The 25,837-nt window shown below is 43.0% G+C and overlaps 1 protein-coding gene across 2 annotated transcripts in view; it reads left to right on the top strand.

Annotated features, from left to right (window-relative positions):
* Positions 1-22,769, top strand: part of CCDC112 (coiled-coil domain containing 112) — a 212,106-nt gene extending 189,337 nt beyond the window's left edge. For both annotated transcript variants that reach the window (XM_069226498.1, XM_069226499.1), the window contains 2 exons: positions 19,963-20,081; positions 20,169-22,769. In XM_069226498.1, the coding sequence (XP_069082599.1) occupies positions 19,963-20,081; positions 20,169-20,199 (150 nt within the window). In that variant the 3' untranslated portion in view covers positions 20,200-22,769. The remainder of the gene's footprint in view (positions 1-19,962; positions 20,082-20,168) is intronic.
* The last annotated feature ends 3,068 nt before the right edge of the window (positions 22,770-25,837 follow it).

Here is a 25,837-nt window from a genome sequence, read left to right as displayed (position 1 = left end):
AGCGCTATATAAATATATATTACCTAGTGATGGTAGCATCTAGGTAGGTATAGTTAGGTCTGCTTTTCCATAGAAAGAGCGCTTTTTGGTTTGCTAATAAGTTTGGCCCCATTTGATGGATCTACACAAAACTTTCCATACCAAATCTTCATCTAACTCAGCTCCTTCCTGGAATTTTTCAGGGTGATCCATCAAGTGAGGACCGAGAAAAAAGGGGGTCCCCAATGCATATATTCCCCAGGCATTTTCTATAGAATTCTTTAAGACAGGTTACAGCAAAAGCTGCTGAATGGATTTGCACCAAATTGGGCAGGAAGCTAGATCTTGCCCTGCTTTTTGTGATTTGGTGTAAATCTGTTCAGTAGTTTTTGAGAAATTTGGGGTCAATAATAATTGTATATTTTAACAGTTGGGCTCGCAAGAGTCTCTCTGACATGACCCCCCACCCCCCCCCCCCCAAACAAAACAGCAAAATATTCCGCTATCCCGCTATTTGAGTTATAATTACTTAAAATAACTCTAACTATAACTGCTGAATTCCTATGGTTTTGTCCAAGAACATTCAGAACCGAACTATAACGTCCCTGTAACCTTTGGTTCTTTCAGTGGATTTCTATGCTTTTTTATTGTAAAGCAATTTTAATTACTGTATGTTATTCCAACCTCTGACATGCATGGCCTTTGGCTGTGCGCAGAAGGGGTTGGTTGCAAGGCCTGGCCTGCAGCCAGGCCTTGCAGCCAAGCCCTATAACCACCCAACCCGATGCCACTCACGTCCTTTAGCCGTGGGCAGCGCAGGTTGACCACAGGGCCTGTCTCTGTCAGTGGATCTGTGAGTTGGGTGTGTGAGTGTTTGAGTGGGTCTGAAAGTGGGTGTGTGAGTCTGGGTGCATGAGTGTCTGAGTGGGTGTGTGAGTGGGCATATGAGTCTCTGATTGCATGCATGAGTGAATACATTTGTGCATGAATGAGTGTGTTTTTTCTTTCAAATGTTTCAATATTGGCAAATAATTCGCAAATTTTCACGAATATTGCGTATGGTGACGCAAAATTATTTTGAACCCATAATTCGCCCCTAAAACACACCCCTGGGGTCAGGGTCCCTTCACCCTGACCCCTTATGCCACTTTCAATTAGGATTTTTACCCCTGGGGACCATGTCCCATGAAATATAATGGCAGCCGCAACTTTCTAGTCAGGTTGCGGTCAGCCAATTGTAACACTTCTTTCTCCAGTATTGGGGTATCTTTCATAGATTCACATGCTTGAATCATTCCCCGTCGTCGAAGTGGGAGTCCCACGGTACATAGAAAGCAGTAAATAGAGAAAAAACCTTTTTTTTTTTTTTTTTTTTTTTACTGAAATGCATAGGAAAAAACACATTCAATTATAGAGCTATCAGCCTCTTTATAAAGAGCCCAAACTTCACCCAATCAGGTGCGACCACCTCCTTAGAACCCTCAGCACAGAGGCTCAGTCTGTCAGATTTTCTACTGCACGTCGTGTGTAAGGGAGTCTCCCTGAGCTTTGCTCAGTTTTCTTTCTCTTCAAGAGAAATCCTTAGAATTTTTCACTTGACTTTTTTCTACAAGACTTTTTCCATCATGTCTACAAGAAAGGGTCTTTTTAGGCCTTGTGGGACCTGTGGCAAATTGAGACTTCACTGTGAGGACCCTCACAAAGAATGTATCTATTGCTTACATCCAGAGCATAAGGTCAAGGACTGTAAGATCTGCAGGACCTTTCCTAACAAGACTCTGAGGGACAGAGAAGCCAGGCTCCTACTTTGGCTCCAGAAAAAGAAGGCAAGAGAAGCTCTTTCTGAAGAGGAGAGTGACACTTCAGTGGCCTCGAAGAAAAGAAAGTGGTCTGTGGAGAGCCTATCCCCTTCAAGCAGTAAGTCAGCCAAGAAGCTGCATGCTTTTAAGGACACCGGGGATCTACCTTCAACATCCAAGGTAGCATGTGGCAGGGTTCACTCAGAGCCATCAACACCTGCTTCTTCTTCAAAGAAGCCTAAAAAGCCTTCAAGTTCACTGCCTACGTCGACGTCCAAAAAATCGACACCGTCGACGAGCGCTCCACCTGTGACGACAACTACAGTGACGGCTACATTTACAGCTCCTCCATCACCAATGATAGTGACTTTGTCTCCGCTGTCGTCTACGACGATAACATCGGTGAGTCTAAAGTATGGTCCGTCGTCGTCGCACACTTTGAAGATCACTAAGAAGCCGTCGACGGGTAAGAAGCTAAAATCGACGCATTCATCGACGAAGAAATTCAGAGGTCGCCGTCGGTTTCGCCGACGAAGATTCCATCGACGCGCCTGATAGTGAAAACTCCGTCGACGACAACCCCGTCGACGGGTGGCGTACTGACATTAACTTCGTCGACGGGACCTTCGTCGACACTGGTACCACCAACACCAACTACACCGACGGCCCCGTCGACGCCTGCTCCGTCGACGCCTGCACCGTCGACGAGGACACCATCGACGAGTGCTCCGTCGACGACAGTTCCGTCGACGGTTCATTATCCTGGAACATCTCCTTACCTACCGCAAAGGATTTTGCCTGTGCAGAGCAGGTCGTCTTTATTGCTGCCATCGCATACATCGCCCAGCAAGGTTGCACCCGTTCCTCCGCAGCATCTTTTTGATGATGATGATGATGGCGATGGTTACTCTGACGGATTTTTTCCGGTAGCGCGTAGTCCGTCCGAACTACGTATAAAATGCCAAGAGGAAGATGAAGAGGAGGATCTTCAGCCTTTTCCGCACCAACAGGATCAGGGGCATTTAGAGCAACAAGAACAGACAGTACAAATGCCGGTATCATTGATTAACAACCTTCAACAAATGATGCAGGACTACTATGCGAGGTTTCCCCCGCCTGGTTCTTCTACACCGGTACAGCCTCCACAGACACCAGTGTCCACTCCAGCTAGGCCATCCGGATTCCCAGACCCTACCACAGCACCTCCATCGGTTCAGGGTATTGCGTCACCGTCATCCGAAGAGGAACAGGAGGAAGGGGAGATACAGGACTCAGACTCTCTAATACAGGAGTGGGATGAGTATCAGATCCAGACTCCATCTCTGTCTACACCACCGCCAGTAGACTCTCCACCGCAGGACATTGGGGGTTTCCATAGTGTCATGGAAAGAGCTGCAAAGAGATTCCAGCTACTGATTACGTCAAATCAATCAGATTGCTTTCTTTATGATTTTAAAGAAGACACTAGAAAATCGGTGAGGGCCATTCCCATTGTAGATTTCATCTGGGAAGAAGGCCTAAAAGTCATGCAGACTCCGTCCTCCATTCCTGCAGTCTTGCCCAGGCTAGAAAAGAAATATAAGGCACCTGACAACTCCCCAGCATGTCTAATCAGCCATCCTAAACCGGATTTGGTTATTTCACAAGCAGCTCAGAGAAGATCCAGGAATCCGTCGGCTTCTCTGACTGCTTCTCCAGACAAGGAAGGAAGGCGGTTGGACTCCATAGGTAACAAAATTTCAACTATGGCTGCCACCACTGTTAGAGCGGCTAACTCTCTAGCAATACTTGGGAGATACGATCGTCAGATGTGGTCTGACATGTCACAATTTATTGATATGATACCTGAGGCCAGTAGAGCAGAGGCACGCAGAATTCTGCAAGAAGGAGAAAAGATTTCGGCTGAAATCATAGACTCTGCCATTGATGTTTCCTCCACAGGTTTTCGACAATTGGCCGGGGCGGCGGTACTCAGACGCCAAGGGTGGCTAAAGGCTACCTCTTTTAGGCCGGAAGTTCAGTTGAAGGTTATGGGCATGCCATATGATGGCGAGCTTTTGTTTGGCAAACATGTCTACGATGCATTGCAGTCTATTAAGGCGGACACTGAAACAGCCAGGTCCCTTGCAACGCTTCAGTACAAAAGGCAACCCTTTCGGGGAGCGAGAGGGAGAGGAACCTTTTCACATAGAGGAGGTTTTCAACAATATCGACCTTACTCCTCTTACCAAGGGCAATTTCGCTCAACCTATGGCCAGCAACAGCCGCATTCCTTTCGTCAACAATCATCAGCTCGCTTCAGACAACAACCAAGAGGAAAGTCTGCTTTCAGAACCAAAGAAACAGCTAGAAAACAGTGACCCTCATCAAGTGTCTGCACCCAGCCCCTATATCAACACTCGTATAGGGGGCACAATTTCCGAATTTCTACACCAATGGTCCAGCATAACAACAGACAGATGGGTTTTGGATATTATCAATCGGGGGCATACACTAGAATTCAACCAACCTCCTCCTCAGGTACCACCAAGAGGCCCCCCGCCAGCCCATCTCAACGAGCTTATGGAACAGATTGCTATCTTAATGAGCAAAGGAGCAATAGAGATTGTGCCAAGAAACCAGAGGGGGGGGAACAGGGTTTTACTCCTGTTTTTTCCTTGTCAGGAAGAAGACCGGAGACTGGAGGCCTATTCTCGATCTTCGTTCGCTCTACAGATACCTCAAGAAGCAATCTTTTCGCATGATCTCTCTTCAAGACGTTCTGAGCCTGCTCAACCGAGGGGACTTTATGACCTCGTTAGATCTTCAGGACGCATATTTCCACATTCCAATTCACCCCAATCATCGGAAATACTTGCGGTTCAGGGTCGCAGGCATTCACTACCAGTTCAGAGTGCTTCCGTTTGGCCTCAAGTCGGCTCCAAGAGTGTTCACCAAGGTTTTGGCGCCAGTGGCAGCCCACCTCAGGCAATTAGGGGTACAAGTGTTCCCGTACCTAGACGACTGGCTAATAAAGGCACCTACAGCGTCGAAGGCTGCCAGGGACACGGAAAGATGTCTCTCCCTTTTCGGAGCTTTGGGTTTGACAGTCAATTACCCCAAGTCTCACATAGAGCCCACTCAGAACATCACATTTCTAGGAGCCATCTTAGACACTTTACAAGCGAAAGCCTTTGCTTCGCAGGACAGAAGACAGAAACTTCGAAACTTAGCAACACGGCTCAGCAGAAAAAGGTCTGTTTCAGTGCGGACTTACAAGTCTTTTCTAGGGATACTATCGTCTTGCATTCCGTTGATAAGGAACTGTCGTCAGCAACAACTAGACAACCAATGGAAACAGACAGAAGGCTCTTTCGACGAGCTAGTACAAATCACCCCTGCAGCGAAACAGGCTTTCAGGTGGTGGAGGGAAACTCCCCTCATCTCAGACGGACTGTCATTTTTGAAGGACAGGACCATGCACATAGTAACAACAGACGCATCCCTGGAGGGATGGGGTACTCATTTACAGGATCTTTCCGTGAGGGGAAAATGGTCCACTCAAGAATCAACTCTCCACATAAATGTATTAGAGTTAAGAGCGGTGGCTTTGGCACTCAAGTCCTTCCTCACGAACATCAGAGACTCGTCAGAGACTCGTCAGTTTTGATAAGGACGGACAACACCACGGTCATGCATTACATCAACAAGCAGGGAGGGACAAGATCTCGGGCATTATCTCTGGAGGCGCAGAAGCTGTGGCATTGGGTGATTCAGCATCGAATCTCCATCCGAGCGGAACATCTCCCAGGGATCACCAACACCTGGGCAGACGCCTTGAGCAGGAATCGAACCAGCTGCCACGAGTGGGAACTCAATCAATCGGTTCTCGACAGTCTCTTTCGTCTTTGGGGCAAACCCACTCTAGATCTGTTCGCGACCAAAGACAACAAGAAATGCCGACACTTCGCAAGCTGGCGTCCGCAGAGGGGTTCGAAGGGGAATGCGTTTTTTATCAGATGGTCAGGGATTTATGCATACGCTTTTCCCCCGCTTCCTCTCATCCCGAGACTTCTGCTAAAGATGAAGAGGGAACAATGCAGGATTCTTCTAATCGCTCCCAGGTGGCCACGCCAGTTCTGGTTCACAGAACTTCTATTGCTATCGGAACAACCTCACATTCGGCTGAAGGCAATACCGGATCTGTTGACAATGAGCCAGGGTCAGGTTCGTCATCCCAACCCGACATCTCTTCGTTTATCAGCCTGGCTCCTGAATTCTATGAATTCGATGGATTAAATATCCCTCCGGATTGCAGAGAGGGGCTTGCCTGCGCCAGAGCTCAGTCTACAAATCGCACATACAAATTCAAGTGGAAGAGGTTTTGTTTGTGGTGCGCAGCTTCCAGCATTCATCCTCTAACATCATCTCCTGAACAAATTTTGCCATATTTATTGCATTTGGCTAAATCCGGTCTTTCGCATTCATCGATTAAGGTGCATTTGGCTGCCATATCACGTTACCGACGAACGTCTCAGTCACCTTCACTATGGTCCTCCAGAATAATTAAACAGTTTCTTAAAGGTTTGTTCAGAAAGTTTCCACCAATTCATCGTCCTGCACCACTATGGCATTTGAACATTGTTCTTGCCCAATTAATGAAACATCCGTTCGAGCCTATTCATAGAGTGGATCTGAAGTTCGTTTCTTTTAAAACGGCCCTTCTTTTAGCCTTGACATCGGCAAAGAGAGTCAGCGATATTCAGGCCTTTACAATTTCTCCACCTTTCCTTCAATTCAAGCCAGAGGTGGTCATTTTGAGAACAAATCCAAGGTTTATTCCTAAAGTTCCATCATCTTTTCACTTAAACGAACCAGTAGTTTTACGAACATTTTTTCCAAATCCTCAAACGGCAGCGGAACGAGCTCTGCATTCGTTAGACATTAAACGCTGTTTAAAGTTCTATATAGAAAGAACAAGTGGTTTCCGTAAATCTGAACAATTATTTATCAGCTATGGAAAGATCAATCACGGTAACGCAGTTACCAAACAAACTATAGCGCGCTGGATCTCTTCTGCCATTCAGTTGACCCACCAGTTAGCGGGGAAGCCATTATCATCCAATGTCCGAGCACATTCCACTAGAGCGGTATCCACTTCCACAGCTCTGTTCGCTGGAATCCCTCTGGACCAGATCTGCAGGGCGGCGACATGGACACGTGCTCATACTTTCACCCAGCATTACTGCCTAGAAGCTTCTGACAAGATGGATGCTGCGGTAGGACAAGCAGTTTTGCGCAATTTGTTCACATGAGGTGAGCCTATAATCTTTACCCTCCGTCCTCTGTGTATTGTTTAAGGTATAATTTAATGTATATGCTTGCATATGTGCAGTTATGGATACATATGTTTTTTATTAGCTAGAGGTGTATGTGTATATATATATATGTGTGTATATATATATATATATATATATATATATATATATATATAATAGATGAACTCTATATGTGCTTAATATGGTTAGCACTTAATTTTACAGATGTTAATTGCTTATATACATTCACACAACATGCATTATGTTTATGCATTCTATTGGTACTTCAAAAAAGTAATAATTTGTTCTTACTGCTGGCTATTCTGATTTAAGCATGTGAATCTATGAAAGATACCCCAATACTGGAGAAGAAAATGAGTTACTTACCTGTAACTATGGTTCTCCAGTATTGGTATCTTTCATAGATTCACATGCGACCCACCCTCCTCCCCAGAGAGGCTCACCTTCTGGGATTTTTTCCTGGGTACTCTAGTGCGGAGAAATCTGACAGACTGAGCCTCTGTGCTGAGGATTCTAAGGAGGTGGTCGCACCTGATTGGTTGAAGTTTGGGCTCTTTATAAAGAGGCTGATAGCTCTATAATTGAATGTGTTTTTTCCTATGCATTTCAGTAAAAAAAAAAAAAAAAAAAAAAAAGGGGGTTTTCTCTATTTACTGCTTTCTATGTACCGTGGGACTCCCACTTCGACGACGGGGAATGATTCAAGCATGTGAATCTATGAAAGATACCAATACTGGAGAACCATAGTTACAGGTAAGTAACTCATTTTCTTTTGCATGCGTATTTGTGAAAAATTCTTAAATTCCACAAATTATTTACAAAATATTCAGTGAAAAAAAGAAAGGTTAGGGGAGACATTATAGTTAGGATCAGATTTTACACACACAAAACCGTAGAAATTTAGCTTCTATAGTTAATTATTTCAAGTAACCATAACTCGTGCCCTAAGATAACTAACTGTAACTCGCACACTCACCGTGCAGAGCTTTACCTCAAATGTTACTGTGATATTATCATTGATGTCAAAGAAGATGTCATGTTTCATGTCATATCTTGGGTAATTAGCAGTGCCTGTTAACCGGCAGTCTGCTGCTGGCGTTGAAAGTGCATGTTTCAGTCCGCATGTCAGAATGTTTAAATGAAATAGAAGAGGAAGATATTCGACAACTCACTTAAAATATGTGCTTTCTTTCCTACACTACAAACCATAATTTCTATGACTAAATGAACCCCTTCATTTTGTTCCTTTCTAAATTATATGTTTTAAGTTTTACCTGTTTGATTCAATCAAGATGGCTTCAGGTGTGCCACACTTTTGTCATAAGTAAGACTGTTAGCACTGTAGTTGTTCTTTAGAGCACTCTGGGAGGCTGCAGTGGAACACAAAGGAATCAAATGACAGGCTGCTCCTATTGGAAGTACATGTTTTTCCTGTGAATGTCTGGCTTCATTCTCATATGGCTGAGAAAGATAGTGTGAATTTACAGAAAATATGCTCTAATTTTAGCTTCTGGAGTACCTTCCATAACCTCTTTGGGAAAATCATGAGAAAATAGTTTTCTCGCAAACATGTTTAATGAAATCCTGGCATGGTAACATCACCTTAGAACATGCCACAGTTCCTAAAATTAGTATGGTACCATCAAAAGATAATTTATATTGTAGCTAAAATGTGTTATCACCCTTTTATAAGTTCTCCTGTGTCCCTCAAAACCTGCCATTCACTACAATGCATTTCAGTGGGGTGCTATCATGTATATTGATCCCAAGATGGCTGCCAGCACTTCCTAGTTGAAGTGCTGGCAGCAAATCAGATCTCACCATGAGATCTGTGCTTAGGCTCCGCCCTGATATACATTTTTGGTTTTCTTTAAATTTCTCAAAAACTACTGAACGGATTTAATCCAAATAACACAAAGGGTGCTTTCTAGACCAAATTTAGTGTAATTCTGTCCAGCGGTTCGAGCTGTAGTTGTGTTCAAAAGCCCTTTGGAAATTAATTTGGGGAAAACACGTTTTAGGGCTTCTCTTTTTCTCAGCCCTTTCTTTACAGATCACCCCAAAACTTTCCAGGCAGCAGCTGAAGTGAGCGTCAAATTCTTTGGGAACATTTTGTGAAGATTCGTCAACGACCACCAAAGATATAGCGAGTTTTTCTGTAGAAACTAGGTCCTACCTATAACTACATACTCGCGACTGCCAGTCGGTAATATTTATTTATATTTATAATAATATCACAAGGGCGAAGAAGTGAAATGAAAAGGGTGAAGAGTCCAACATGTTCATGTGTTGCGGAGCACCCTCCAGTAGCCTATTACTGGAGAATTTTCCATACTGAATATAGTTCAGGAAAACTCTTCCCAAGTCTATATTGCAGCATCAGTCCTATAACATTTACCTTCCTGTCTAGGCAATTCGTAAAAGTACAGAATTATAGGCTTTCATTATAAGAGTTATAAAGACATCCTTTCAAGGCTCCAGGAACTTTCACTACCCTTGATGCCTTGTACTGGCAGTTGCCTCAGCGTCAGTCCTTTACGAAGTGAATATTAGAGACTAAGCACACGTTTCAGAAGTTTTTTTTCCTGATGCCCGTGAAAAAAGCCAAAGAAGATGCAGTTGTTTATGACTTCAGTGATGCAGAATTAGGACTACAAGTATCTGTATCAAATTTGTGACACTGATGGAACTTCTAACAGAGGACTAACCAAAGAGGGTCATCAGCACAGCTTCACCAACACTAGAATCAGCTTTTGCATCAGATTCAATACAATAGTGTTCTGTGAAAGCGTGGACCGATTTCAAGTGGCTGCCTTACATATGTCTGGAAGAAAAATGTATTTCACCCAGGTTGTGATGGCTGATTTCCATTGAGTGGTATGGCTTTAGGTCTGTATGGTCGGGTTTACTTGCCAACACATGGATATGTATGCTAAAATCCAACAAGATATGGTGTGTTTTTAAGCGGCCTGGCGTTGGCAAATGTGGCCATAGTTGATTAAAAGTTGGTTACATTGTTGCTTAAAGACTTAGTTTTATAAAAGTAAAAACTCAGACCTCTGCTGACAACAAGAAAGACTAGGGAATACTCTGCTGAAGATAGATTGGCAAGGAAAACCTTAAGAATAATGGCCTGGTTAGTGTGGAACTCGCAGCCATCTTTGGGAGAAACACAAGATAAGTTCTCATCACCTCCTTTTTGGCATGAAACACTGTATATGGCTCAACAACTGAGAGGTTTTGAATTTCATTAACCCTAAAAGCTGAGATGATAGCTACTAAAAAGTCAGTCTCCCTAGAAATATGCTGTGATTAATTCTTGTGAACAGGTTCAAAGGGTGGACCTACTAATTTTGATAACACCAAAATGAGCTCGCGGGAAGGAGGCATTGCTTAATTTGAGCTGGTTGTTTTCGGTGCTCGGCGCTGGTTCTTAACTGTCAATACTTGCTCTAGTGACAGTCCAGCACATGGTTGGTGCTGTCTGTTAAATTTTGAGATGAGCACAACAACAGTAAATAAGTCAGTATACATTAATGAGCATTTGCAATGCAGGAGGTCTCACATTTGCTTGAGTTAGAGGTATTGGCGTTGTAAATGCATAAATGGACTTTTCTTGCCACATAAATTGGTCAACCCTGCCGCTTTGAGAATTTCTGTGTTATTTCTGTTTAAAATGCACCAGTTTGTATATTTTTCAACTGCTAAACTTGTGCGTAAGTGGTAGTCATGTAAAGCGATCCGCCGTTCGAGTTTGCGCTATATGAAACTTAAAAAATAAAAAAGGAACAACCTCCTACCCCTCACCTCCATGCCCCCTCCCCCCCACTTGCACCCTTTGGGCGCAAACACCACAAAGAAACTGCAGCATGCCTAAAATCAAGGAAGAGGAAGAAACAACATACGGCCACGGAGCAGAAAGACAAAAGTACATGTGCTGGCTGTCGGCAATCCATTCTCCACTGCCGTAGCAGCCTACCGATATTGGGCTGTGATGCCCTTCATTTGTGTGCCATTTCAGACATTTCCTGCCCATAAGCATCTCTATTAAAGCGCTTGTGTGCCCCAGAAATCATGCACCCTCCCCCCCCACCTCATTAACAGCACATTCTTATGGAGATGGTTAAGGGAAGCCTGGCTCCTATTTCGAAGCAAGTAGCAACACTCGGAGATCTGTACCTCTAAGAAAGAAAGCACCGTACAATCACAGACACCGATGCTGATATTCCTTAAAATAATTTAAAATATTTAGCCACATGGACAGAAATACTATTTGGTTTTCTTTTTAATCCCAAAGTGTAAGAAGATTCACCTCAGACACAAATTTCAAGAAAGACAAAATACAATTATAGCTTCCCACAAAAGTGTTTCAATGGCCCGTCAGGGATATTAGCCGTTATACAAATACATTCAACAATGTCACTAAACAAACAAAGGTGGCCAGCTTGCTTGAAGTTTAAACTGGTTCCTCTGTGCTGAGAAAGACAGGGACAACTTGAGAGAGGCAGCATGCAGACACATGAAGAATGCACAACATGGGAGGCTCTGTTTTCACACAAAGTGGGGCACCACGCAGATGTGGTACATGGCAGCCTATGCCTGGAAACGCATAGGGCTGCTGGACAAGTGAGACCCTAAGCCAAGCAAGTGAGGTAGCATGCAGAGGCACGGGGACGTGTGCCAAGAGAGCCTGAGGGCTAAGGGGTGGTAAAGTAAGAGAGTATTAAGATGGTCCTTTGCTACATGCAAGAGCAAAAAGATGAATCTGCATGCACAGGAAGAAGAAATACAAAGGTACAAATAAGTGCTGTAGAAAAGCAGGAAATTCTACTAGATCGCCAGTTTCTCTACCTTCAGTAGCCCGCTTGTTAAGCCATGCTCTTCTCCCTGTTTAGATTGGTGAGTAGTTGCGCTTCTTGTGTCTAGTTTAACGTCCTGCAAGTGAGCAATATGGAATACTCAATGTAAATACAATAACTTCTTCTGGAGACAAGCGGGCTGCGCTGGGGGCTCTGAAGCACACAGCAATAGACATGTTTTAGTGCACACTGTTCAAGTGGGTCAGTTTCAATGAGGAAGTGTCATCTAATCCCAACACAGTTTTCTGAAGTGCTGAAACTAACAATCAGTGAGGTGCAGGAGGTGGAGGGGTGTGAACAGGAAGGCACGGGGAGATTAAGTGAACTGCAGGGAGCAGTCGGGGAGAAAATACGCAATATTTCTGTATCTTCTCGCTGCTGCTACAGGAAACGGAAAACAACGTTTGATTCCCAAATAACATGACATGCTGTATGTGTAAGTCACAGCGCGAACAAATAAATAAAAAGAACGACGGGCAGGAGATGGTGAGCGGATGGCACCGGACAGGGAGATGAACAGAATTATGACTGGTGCCCTCACAAACATGAAATACAGCGATGGGCAGGTGGTGATGGGGGGGACGGCATTGCGAGCTGAGTCATATGAGTCAAAAGAAAAAAGTATGGCTAGAAGTGAATACAAATTTTTCTAGCTACCTCGTCAAGAATTTTCAATTCTATTAAGGATACGGAGGCGAGGATTATGCTTTCTCTTTGTTTACTGGAAAAATATAGCAGCCAATCAAACTTAACCAACACAAAAAACTACATATCACAACAATCTTGGTAGTCCACAGTGCCCAATTACAGGCCTGCACTCCATATACATGTCTCTGTCCCTTTAGTCCTTCCTCTTTCTTTGCAAAATAAGCAGATCAAAACAACCTGATCTCCAAACGGATTCTCCAAGTTCCCATTGAAAACAAACAACTGTAGCCAAACTCGAAATAGTGGAGCACACCAAAATAATCAATTTATCTACATTTTAAAGACAAGTAGTGTCTAATATATGAAATTAGAAACTGACAATCAATGGCAATATTGTTACATTTTCTTGACGCGGTGTTGATGGACATAACAAAAAAATAATACATAACTAAACAAAAAATAAATGTGTAGAGAGACATTAATATCCACAAGTCAAAAAAATTTAATAAATACAAAATACATAAAAAATGTATATGTTCACATGAATACAAACAAAGAAAGAACATATATAGATACAAAATACAAAAACCATCAGCCGACACGTGTTTCGCCCACACTAGACTTCTTCAAGGCTTTAGTCACTTAATTGGCAGTTACACTCGTGTCCTTCTTTGGAGCTACCATAAACCAACTGTTTGTAACCAAATTAACCGTCTCTTAGACAAATTTAATCTCCCGTACAGTTAATAGCAACTTCCTTCCATATTACCGGAACAGACTAGTAATCCGCCTCCAAATTTTTCTATCTTGCCACCGTCGCGCAAACTGGTTGACGAAACAACTGTGCTTGAGCATCCCTGCAAATCTCCCTGGAGTAATCCTCATATGCCTTCAAGCATTTCACCACACATAGTTTTTCAATATGGGGAAATGCTGGACAAGAAATACACTTAGTTGCTATTTTCGTACGCCGAGAAATAGAAAAGGAAACTCCTGAAGGAGTAAATACTCGACCTGCTTAATCCAGTGCGCGCAGATCAGACATGCGCCGGCATGATATTAAACACAAGAGAACCGTGAGTTTGGCAGATAACTGCTTACGCGAAAGATCCTTGTTACATGGCCAGTTTCTGAGAAAAAACAGAACAACATCAACGTCCCACAACAAAGAATATCTAAGTTGAGGAGGTCTAGTCAAATGGATGCCTCATAAGCGTTTACAAACCAAAGGGTGTTCTCCAACTGGTCTACCCTCAATATGAGGGTGCCCAGCTGAAATAGCTGATCTAAAATTATTAATGGTCCTATCAGGAAGACCATGAGAGGCTAGATCCGAAAGGAAATTAACAATCACATTGATGCGAGCCCCCAAGGGATCCACACTCCGCTCACTGCACCAACCCAGCCATCGCTTCCAGGAGGTCTCATATCCCTTATGGGTGGAAGGAGCCCAAGATTGTGATAAGAAAAACATAGAGTCTTTTAAAATTCCTGGCATCTGCCAACGTTTCCTGAAAGTCTCCATGCCATGAGGGACAATATTCCCTGAAGTATTAATGGGTGTGGGGACCCCGCCGGATCCAGAAGCAAGGATGGGAACAATGGAATAAGAACTGGGGAGGCGCAAGAGAGCACCATCGCTCCTGGAAACCACTCCAGAGCGGTGTCACTAGAATGAGCTCCGCCCTCTGTCTCTGAGTACTCTCTGAATCATGGAGAATGGAGGGAAGGCATACAGAAGACTCCTGGTCCAATCCTGGAGAAAAGCATCTGACCCCAGAGCCAGAGGGTCCGGTCTCCAGCTGTAAAATCGAGGAAGCAGAGTATTGAGCCGAGGCTCAAAAAGGTCAGTCGACCACTCGCCCCACCGGTTGATCAGAGTTTGAAAGACTGACTGATGACGCATCCAGTCGCTGCCATCCCTAAAAAAACGTGAGTGCCAGTCCGTTATCACATTGGAGTGACCCGGAATGTAGTCCGCCGTCACCGAGATTTGGTGTTGTAGGCAAAAATGCCCAAATTCTTTGGCAATCTCCATGAGGACCCAAGATTTGGTCCCACCCAGAAGGTTTATGTACCGCACTGCTGATACATTGTCCATGCGCAAGAGTATGCAACAACTGGCTCTGGGGGGAGACGAGGGATCGAATCACAAATGCTCCCACCAGAAGCTCCAAACAATTGATGTGAAGTGTCAGTTCCTCCAGAGACCATCTGCCCCCTGTCTGCACCGAGCATCCCAGCCCCATTGGCTGCCGTCTGATTCTCTATGATGATCTCTGGAGAGGATGCAAAAATGGCTTTGCCGTTCCACACATCCATATGGTCCAACCACCAAACTATTTCTGTCCTGGCCTCTTCTGACCACAGAAGCTGCTCCGAGTAAAATAACTCTTTATGCAGATGCAATATTTTCAGACGTTGAAGGGCCCGGTAATGGAGTGGACCCAGAAAAATTCCTTGGATAGAAGAAGTTAGAAGCCCTACTAGGCGAGGCAGGGTTCTCGAGGATATAGGCCGAGAGGCAAGAGCTCTCTGTAACTCTCTCCTGATCGAGGCCCTTTTCACCAGTGGTAATTTCAACTGTGCTTTGATAGAATCCACTTGAAAACCTAAGTATTCTATAAGATGGATTCATTATCAATTTGTCGGAGTTTATAAGAAAACCCAGATCCTGCAGAAGCTGAACCGTCCACGAAAGATGCCCTAAAATAAGGTCTTTGGTTTGGGCCATAATTAAGATGTCGTCGAGATAAATGAAAAGGCGAACACCTCTTTCTCGAAGAAATTGCACCACTAGTCTTAGAAGTTTGGCGAAGCACCAAGGGGCGAAGGACAGTCCGAAAGGAAGGACTGTGAACTCGTATCAATGGTTTCGCCAACAAAATTGAAGATTTTGGGGAGCGTAAATCGGCACCGTTAGATAGGCATCTTTGAGATCTAGCCTAACCAGCCAATCCTTTTACTGTAAAAGGTCTCAAAGAAGATGGACACCCTCCATCTTGAAATTGCAGTACATTATCCAGGAATTGAATGTCTTTAGATTTAGGGCTAGAGGATAACCCCCACCTTTTTTCTGCACCAAAAAGATTGTGCTGACGAAACCTGACGGGTGGGGAATCATCATGACTACTGCTTGCTTGCAAAGCAGAGATCGTACTTCGTCCTATATGAAATTGCTCTATGACTGGGAAAAATGAAGCAGAAGAGGGGCAACATCTTGCCTGGGAGGGGAGTAAAACTTCATCCAGTAACCTTGAACAGTTTGCAAAACCCATGGATCCTGAGATATACTTTCCCAGGCGGCTAACTATAATTGTATCCTCTCCCTCAGAACAACTTGTGAAAAGGGAATTACTCTCACCTGATGCATTGACATCTGTGGAACTAAAACCACCTCTCCCACCGCCTCTATGGGCGTGGCCACGGCCTCTCCGGTTTTGCGCAGGGTAGAATCGTGAGTTGGCTTGATAAGAACTGTGCCCTCTGTGGGAGTAGCTTGTTGAGGCCTCATAAAAACTTCGGCCCGGCGCTCGGCCTCTATAGGGTCCGGCCCTGGTAAAAAGGCCCTGCTAAACATCTTTCTCATGGAGTTCTGGGCTTTGTCAAGCGCAGAGAAGGTAGAGACATGTTTGCTCAAGTCCTTCACGAACTTGTCCCCAAAAAGCAGACCATTTGCCAGCGTTCCAGGTTCGGAAGGAGCCAACCCGGCCAATTTATGGTCTATTCTCATCAGAAAGGACTTTCTACGTTCTGTGGATATGGCACAATTTGCATTCCCTAAAATGCGTTTAGCCCTCTGTGCCCACTCCAGGGTGGCCTCTGGGTCCAACGTGGTACCAGATTCCTTGGCCTTCACCACCAGTTCCAGGATCTTCGTGAGGGGCCCTGAGACATCGAGGAGCTTGTCCTCGCAACCCCTTCAATCTCTGTCCAAAATTTCTTGGGATCTTTTGCATATTTCTGAAGGAACGTGGCCGTACTAGAGCCCAGTTCCTGGGTGTCAGCCACTTTGCCCAGCAATGACGGCAGAGGACATTCCTAAAGTAAAGTTAAAGTTAAAGCTCTTGCATAAATGTTCTTGCACATAATGTGCTACCTCAACCGAGGGAACCCATTTCGTAGATCTTGGGTGAATTATATTTTCAGGTGCAAAAGACAGGTTCTTTTGGATTACAGTGTCAGGTGCGGTATGATTAGTTTTACGCTTACGTTTACGAGACAGTGTGGCAACACTTAACCCTTGGTTCGAGTCTGAAGACTGCAAAGCAAAGGATTGAGAAACCTCTGAGCGCAGAGGCTCAGAAGCCAAAAAGGGGACGGGTGGGTTGGAAGAAACCCCAGAGCCATATTCGTGATCCTTGAGGACCGAAGAAGCCACCTGAGAAAAAACTTCTGCTAAGGAAAAAGTCCCCACTAAGGCTCTCAGGGCAAAGCCCACATCAGAAATCTGGCTTTCTCTAGTCCGCATCTCAGAGGGGAAACGCCCCATCAATTCTCTCTGTCCAGACCTCCTCAGAGGTTGAGTAAAAGGCTTCAAAGCCTTAATCAAGGACTGGTTAACAGAATCTTGCACATGGTGACCCAAGGCCTGAACTAACCTTTCCTCCATTTGGTGTTCATAGGGCACTTCTGCCTCATCCTAAAAATATTCTTCCTCTTTGGCATAGTGCACCATGTCAAAAGACAAGAGGAGATGAAGGAGTTCAAACGGGGGGGGAGTGACCCCATCAGGTCCAAAAAACAGGAGAAACTCCTGATAACTGTGAGAATTAACTCTCAAAACAGCCCATATTAGTGTGGAGGGAGTACCTGCTCAATATTCCCTAGGGCAAAGCACTGCAACGTTTATGTGCCCCGTCTGGCATTTAAAAAGGGGAAGCACAAAGTTCCACGAGTCACGTGGCTCACAAGGGAATCTCCGATCTGAACGAAGTCGGAGAAAGTCTTGCGCGAACATGGAAATAGAAAGGGGACAAAAGTCCTCTGATGGCAGCGCTTGGTTGTCCTCCACCGGAGGACAGCAACACACACACAAAGCAGGGGAGGTCGAAATGGAGCACCCAGCTCAGACGATCCGCTTCCTTAAACTATAAAATAAGAGTTATGATCGTCACCCGATGCAGCCGGTCCGAGTTATTTTTGGAAATGAAAGCCGGCCGACATACGAGTGCAAAAGCATGTGGAGAAAAGAGGGGAAATCCCCAAACGAGCGCCGCTCACTCCCTACTCCCACTCCACGACCGAAACAAATTTTTATCAAAAGTAAATACACAATAAGACATGAAGGAGTACTTAGCTTATGGCTGCAAGCAGCAAGGAGATAGGAAGGACTAAAGGGACAGACACATTTATATGGAGTGCAGGCCTGGGATTGGGCACTATGGACTACCAGGACTGTTGAGATGTGTAGTTTTTTGTGTTGGTTAATTTTGACTGCCTGCAGTATTTTCTCAGTCAAGAAAGAGAAAGCATAATCCGAAGCCTCCGGTCCTGACATAGAATTGATACGTGTAGCAGAGTCAGCTTGCAGGGCACCAACAAAACAGCAAAAAGGCAGGACAAATGTAAAGCATTTACCAAAAATAGCAAAAGAATTTTGAAAGGCACACCAAGCATTGAATGAAAGTGATGAGAATGGTTGAAAGCCCACAGACGTAAATACACCATGTCGAGCAACAGCACATGCGCGCTATCTAGGCTCGACCTAAAAATGAGTAGGATATGCCACTCACACCATTATTATAGCTTTTGGTGGCCTGGAATAGTCTGAATTGCCACAATTGTAGTTGATAGTTGTGATGGTTCTGTCTTTGGCAGCGCTGGCAGGGCAATGACTGGTGAAATCTGCAGTGATCTCCCAAGAAGGTCCCTGGCACTTTTTTTTAACCCAAATTAAGCCCCGAGAAGAGGAAATGTCCTTAACTGGATGAATAACTTTATTTCTTCAGACTTTTTTGTTATTGGAATGTGGACTTAAGCATCTTGCAGATATGCAGTGCTCATTCAGTCCTCTTGCCTGAGATGAGGGAAAACTTGTTGAAGAGCGAACTTCAGAAAATGTATTGTCTTTTGATTTACTTTTTGGCCATATGTAGATACAATTTCGGTCTGAATTCCTTCTACGGACTTTATTAAATCAGAACGTATCGTGCATACTTCCTTCTTCTCCGGACTGGTTTTATTGTACATGTTGGTTTTGGTGAAATAGGTCGTGAAATTGATTTGAAATGTAGAGAGTAGACATGCTTTAAAATAGTCGGCACCTTCTTGTCCTTTGTGATATTTTCCCTCCCTTCCAGTTGTAAAAATACCGATCCTTAGACTGGTGTGGTAAACAGACATTATTATGGAGGAGTCCTTTTTGGCTGTTGGCGGTCAGACGCCCGAAGGTGCTGGGTAGCTGTGTTTGAGCTATTTTATTTGTAGAGCCACTCCACTGATAAGTGGTATCTGTGGCACTGCTGCTGATGTTGGTGATTGGGCCAGCAAGTCGATTGAACCTTCAAAGGATATTAATGCAGTTTGGCAAAAGATTTGTGAAGTTGTCTTTTGAATTACAATCAGTCTAAATTCGAGAAATCTTGCCTGATAGACTTTTTGGGAGTACTCCTTATCAGCTGGACATTTTGGACTTTTAATCCTTTTCTGTACATATATATATATATATATATATATATATATATATATATATATATATATATATATATATATATATATTACAGAATTATTGTAATGTTAATGATTTCAGTGAAGATTCATAAGATGCAGAACCAGATCTACAAATGAGTAACCATTTCATCAGTTTTATCCCAACCGTCCCCCCACACCCATCCAAACGTACTGTGGCCCCTCCCCCCGTAACAGTAACTCGGAGTGGACGGTATAGAGGGGAATACCTGGTGTTTTTTGAGCCACTTGTAATGATACCACAGCATCTACCAGAAATTACAAAACTGAAGGTAAGTAAATTTTTAATTAGTTAAGACTGAGAGCTGTGCATTTAATAAAACTAGCGATGGGAATTACCTTTGTGTAACAGTTACGCTCTCCAAAAATTATGTTTGTAGGTGACCGTGGTTCTCTACATAACTTATTAGGAGCAGTGTTTCTCTGTCGAAACGGAGCGTTCACTCAGTTAAGGTATAGCTCAGTAGTCGCAGGGCAATAGTAAGTATATAAAAGCAGAAATTAGAGGTGGTAGCCTTTTTGTACATGAGGTTACTTTTGGAACATGACTTTCTTTAAAAACTTGTTATGAAATGTACAGTCCTTTAATCGATAAGATTGTTTCCCTTTGAATTTTCATCTGTAGAAACTGAGAGCGAGAAATATGTCATGTTTTCTTATACCTGCCAGGTTGAAATTCATGTTAGCAGAGACCCTTCTCGGTTGTGCAAACTTACCAAAGGATGGGAGGAGCGCAGGAAAGAAATTGGTCCAACAGGTGCGGGTCCTCTACTGCACATTCCACACAGGTGAGAACAGAGAGACATATATACAGTAGGTTTGTTTTTAAATTCACTAAGCTGCATTTATTGTTTTTTTCATTTTCTTTTTTATAGAGCTGTCCCATCTTGGAGGCAAGGATTATAGGAGACAGTGTCATATGATGGGAGTTGGGAAACCTTTTCGCTTTAAAGTGGGTTATGACCGTCTGCTCATCGCCCCAAAACGACCGACTAGTGGGCAGTTTCCATCCTCACACATACAACAGTGTGCGCTCTCCAACGTTTACAGGAAATATAATTTTGTGTATTTTGTTTGTTTTCATCCTTTTAAAAAGGACCAAATCGAGAATCGAAATCTTGTGTGGACTGAGAAATGCTTAGAACCAATTGTTGCTTACTTTTCAAAAGGAAGGATGTACAGCATGTTTCAATGTCTTTTTTTTAAATCCTGTATATTATGAGGAAAACGCTGTTATGTGCACTAATTTAATATCTTCCATTCCAAAACTTATTATGTTGAATACAACCGAAGACACTAGGCATGATCACAAAGTCCTCTTGCCAAAGACACAAATATACTCACATTTGGAGAGTATTACGTGCCTCTTGTGGATTCATAGAAAATTCCAGGAGTACTCTTGGAAATCTGACAGACGTGGATTTCCCAGAGCACACCTACTTCTCATACATACCACATTCCACTTGGTTGAAAATCATCAGATGTAAATCATGTTAAAATGTGCACTTTTTTTGCTCCAAGGAAAGCATCTTCTAGAGAGCCCACATCCCTGACACCACCATGAAGTATGGGGCATTCCATGTCCTTTCTTACATTTTAACAGAAGCAATTTATATGCATTTCCTCAGCTGGAAACCACCTGCAAAATGTCTGTGAATAGCTGAAAACCTGAGGGCTTGTGGATGTTTCTTGTTTGGGCACACATCATAAAGTCCCATTTCACCTTTCAACATTACATTTATAGTGGGAAATCCACCATTTTGGTGGTTTTTCTGCCCTCCTAATAGCTTTTTGCACTTTAGGATTTGAATCCTTTTTCTGTACCCCATAACATGGAATTTATCACATTGTTTGCGCATCTAAATTATGCATAGTTCAAAAAACAAAAACGTGTGAATCGTGCCCTGTGTCTTGTTGGTTAATGATTTTGCAGTCAGTGTAGCTGTTACATTTCGTTGCTGCCTCTTGGTGGTACTCCATATAAGCACAAGGATTGAAGAGAACACCTTAAAGCAGTAATGATGTTCTTCTTTATAAGATCTTCATTAATATGCAGCTTATATTCTACTGAAAATGCTTATCCAGGAACATTGCTTTGTTTTAGATATTTTAATGAACCAAGTAACAATGAATATAAAAAATCCAATGGAAAATTAAATAGGGGTTTAATAGCATATGGAGTGACATTGCTGACCAAATCCTGTATGTATTTCCCTTGTGCAGGAGTTACAAATGAAAAGAAACTATTCTCAAGGCATTGAGCTTCACAAAGAGTAAAACTGCCTGAATCATTAAGGCAGTAGAGGAGCACCATAGCCCTTGAAAGCAACAAAGTGGCAGCTGGCCCCAAAGTTCATTTTTCTGCTTCTTTTGTACCGCATCTGTTTATGTAGATCCATAAACTATATTTTAATCATCACACCTCACCTTTTGACTGGTAGATTCTGAAAACATTTCATTTGACAAGTTAAATTGAAGGGGTGCTACCTCATAGACATATAGTCTACAGTTGTATAGAGGGACTCTTCAGCATATGCACTGAGTTAGAAAAAGGTCCTCTTTATTGGGAAGGTATCCCTACCTTTCCATGATTATCATTTGATATTAGTTCACAAGGGGAAGGAACAGTCGTCCAAGTTATAGTTAAATGGAAAACATTTTTGGCTGCAGCCTGATACTAGATTTGACCTCTACATTTCATGTGCACGGGTCACATTGTTTGTTGTTCTGTGCTATCATGAAGCTTCACGTTTTTATGGGTTTACTTGCTCCTTCTCGTTTATACTACCAGCGAAATCTACAGTGGCAGAAGCAGAATGTTTGATCATCTGTAAACAACAACAAAAAGTGCATTAAGTTTTACATCTCATTGAAATCTCATGGGAAATACTTTCAGGTTTGTTTGTCCAGTAGATCTTCTTTTGGCCTAGTAGCCTTTAATCTTGAGCTCTGTCACAAGTTAACTATTGTATCTGGTCAACAGTATGAAGCTAAATTGTGATTTTTGTGTATTAAAGTGCCTTGATGCATGCCTTGTATTAAACTGCCTTGTTCTGTTGTTAGTTTTGATTAGCCTTCTTTATGGTTTGTCCCCACCAGTAAACCCCAGATGTACTGTTACATATTCAGAATCCGTATTTTGCCTGGGGATGAAATTGTTTTTTGATTTTTTGCAGTGGTCACAATATAAGCATGGGAATGAAACCAACCATTGCCAATGTTTTCTGATGTTCGTTTTTCTTCTATAATCTGTTTTTTCTATAATCATATTTCTTCTATAATCTGTTTTTTCTATAGTCATCTAATCAGCTGATCTTGGAAATGTCTAACTTTTTTGTACAGAAATGAAAGCTCCTCTACAAGTATTTCTGTCATCATTTTGTTTATTTGTACTACTTTTGATTGTTTGTGTGCTCACTTCCGAATCTCTGTAGAGGGAATGGAATTCATAGAGATAAACGTTTGTTTCTACTGTTGTTTTTCTTGTGTCAATAATTCCACCTTATCCTAAGGATATTCTAGTATTCCTTATAAAACCCATCTTTCTACAGACTTTAACATTTATCTCTGCTCTTCAACTTTAACTATGGTATCCTCCACTTCGATTTGTTTGTAATGCAGTTTCAGTGCACACAGTACTCATTTAGTAAGCACTATGGGAGAAAGCTGGATGGGTTTAGAAACCTGTTTTTGTCTGTTGGTTTCTTGTATACGGTTGTCAAGAGTTTTCTGTCTCTGAACATGGCCCAGTTCTTCAGCGGATGTCCATTGATAGTCATAAGCAGCGAAGTCTGCCAGTGCACAGAATTCCTAAGCACTTAAAAAAATATATTTACATGTAACTTTTTTTCTGTAGAATATATCTTTTTAAAATTTTTTTTATTTAACTGTGTATCTGAAGGATATTCTCTCCAAATTTATTTTGTAAGAAAAAAAGCCAGTTGTAATTTACAAAGGTGACGGATATGATTAGACACCAGAAAAAAACTCTCACAGACTTTTAAAGGGAAAATGAGAGACAACAGGGGCAATGTAGCCAGAGAGGCTGCAGCCTTTTTAACGTTCAACACTGACCCTGCTCATTTGAGGAACTGCATCACTCCCTCCCACTCCTCAGCCATCTCAGTCGTATTTCCAACATTTATGATGGCTTCTGTGAGCAAGATGATGAAGCACCAAATTTAGCCCTGAAAATGTTATTTTCATGCCATGGCCCCTGGACCTTTCGAAGTTTTTCAGAACATCCATGAGCCTTGAATATGGGTTTGTCAAGCACCTTACATGTGTTCATGCCTGTTAAAGATGGGTGGTGGAGGGGGGGGGGGGGGGTTGGCTTACTGGCTCTCCAATGCAAGGACATGTCTTGGGCTAATACAAGTTCAAGGTTCAGTAAAGATACCTTTTTTGATTTAGACTAAGGCATGTCAGTGAGGACTGTCAACCTCCATGCCCTAATAGCAATAGGCTATGTATAAGTATATGATGTAGAATGCAGTAGTGGGGAGGATATGTCTACTTCCCCGGGGGCCTTAAGAACATTCCACCATTTTATAGCTGGCATGTGTCTCACATACCCGCCACACCATTCCCGTAGTTTGGAGGAGTGTCAGGAATTATAATGAGGCATCAGTGCTATAAAGCAATGTTCTTATCCCAAAGGGGTTTATTGTGAGCCTAGTTTTCCAGTGGGATGAAGTCAATGATGTCATCCTCATCTTTCCATTGGGGGTGATGGCATGTCTCAACTAGAGATAGCGGTTGAGATTTCTCAAGTTTAATTCATGTTATGCTTCCAATAACATGCAGAGATGAGACTGGAAAATCATGTTGTTAGGTTGATATATTCAAATGGTATCCCAGCCATCAAAACCCTAGAAGGACAAACCCTCCACCAAAGGTGATGTAGCCCTCAGTGGGGATTCCTCTGTCATGTTATTATGCCACTCAATCACATGTAGTGAGTTGTGTCTGGAGGCGAAAGACCAGTTTAGTAGCATGAGGCATCAGAGGCAGGACACATGCCAGAAATGGTTAGGTAAGGAAGAGTGGCCTCCCATTGTCCACTGCTTAGTTGCATATGCAGGATCATGCTGAGTACCACACAGTCATTAATTAATGACTGATGGCATCGAAGCTCATTCATGAGATGTAATGTGTGCTGTTGGACTTGGCCCTTTCTTCAGGGTCATCCCCAAACGTTTTACCTTCACCCTTCCTATTTTTGCTGAATTTGTTTTTGTTGACCTTAGTACTTTGTGCACTTTACCAGTGCTAAAATGCAAGAGCTCTCTCCTTAAAACATGGTTAGATTGGCTTATACACAATCAGCAGACTTAATTGACTTGTAAGTCCAAACTAATGTGGTACTACATATGCCCAGGGTCTGTAAATTGAATGCTAAAAGTGGGCCTGCAGCACTGATTGCGCCACCCACTTAATTAGCAGTTTAAACATATTTAAGGCCTCCTATTGCAGTCTATGTGTGCAGTTTTAAACTGCCATTTCGACACATCAAAATAAACCCTTTGTAAGGCCAGTCTTTCTTTTAAATACATATAGTCACCCTTAGGGTAGGCCTTTGGACAGCCCAGAGGTCAGGGTGCAGTGTATTTAAAAAGTTGGACATATACACTTAATTTTTACTTGTCCTGGTAATGACACACTCTTAAACTTGTTTTTCACCACTGTAATGCCTACCTCTCCCATAGGATAGCATTGGAGTTACCTTATTACATTTAATAAGTTGTTATTTACAAATTGGAGCAAGTAATTCATGTTTGGTGTCTGGAATTGTAATGAAAAATCATAACATGTTGAAGTCAGATTTTAAAGTACAGTTTTGAAAATGGCACTTTAATAAAGTTGACATTTTTCTGCCTTAGCTATTTGGTGCCTACAGTCTGTCTCTGGGTGACATGACTGGGTGTAGTTGGGAGTGACCTTTAATTATATCTCCTCGACAGTCTCACACATTAGGGAGATTAGGTGTGCCTGAATGAGCCATCACTGTCAGGATTGGAGGGAGGAGCTGTGCACAGCCTCACTTACTTGAATAGGTGTGTCCTGCCTCCACACAAAGGGTGTCAGCGAGACCGGATCCTCGGGGTTTGCGCCTGTTCCCAATATGTCCCCCTCTTGGCAGCTCCAAACTCTACTAGCCGTTATAGCACAGAGTTAAAGAATGGCCAAGTGGGGGATGGGGTTTACGTTGGGAACAGCTGGGAAGGAGACCTGTGGAAAGAAGAGTTAAGAACACAATAGCAGAGTTATTCACATTAATCTTCATGAACTTTGTTATAATTATCTATACTCTGATAACATGAGAGGAGATCAAGAGCTTTTCAATAACATGACTGTTCGATGGCATCTGTCGCTGTAGATACACATGGTATGCATGAGCTCGCCATCTGGTGTTGGGTCGGAGTGTTACAAGTTGTTTTTCTTCGAAGAAGTGTTTTCGAGTCACGGGACCGAGTGACTCCACCTTCTGTGCTCATTGCGCATGGGCGTCGACTCCATCTTCGATTGTTTTCTTTCCGCCATC

The sequence above is a fragment of the Pleurodeles waltl genome, chromosome 1_1 (assembly GCF_031143425.1).
Source record: "Pleurodeles waltl isolate 20211129_DDA chromosome 1_1, aPleWal1.hap1.20221129, whole genome shotgun sequence".
Classification (NCBI taxonomy): Eukaryota; Metazoa; Chordata; class Amphibia; order Caudata; family Salamandridae; genus Pleurodeles; species Pleurodeles waltl.
Note: the sequence above shows the minus strand (reverse complement) of the source record. Positions and strands in the feature narration are given on the sequence as shown.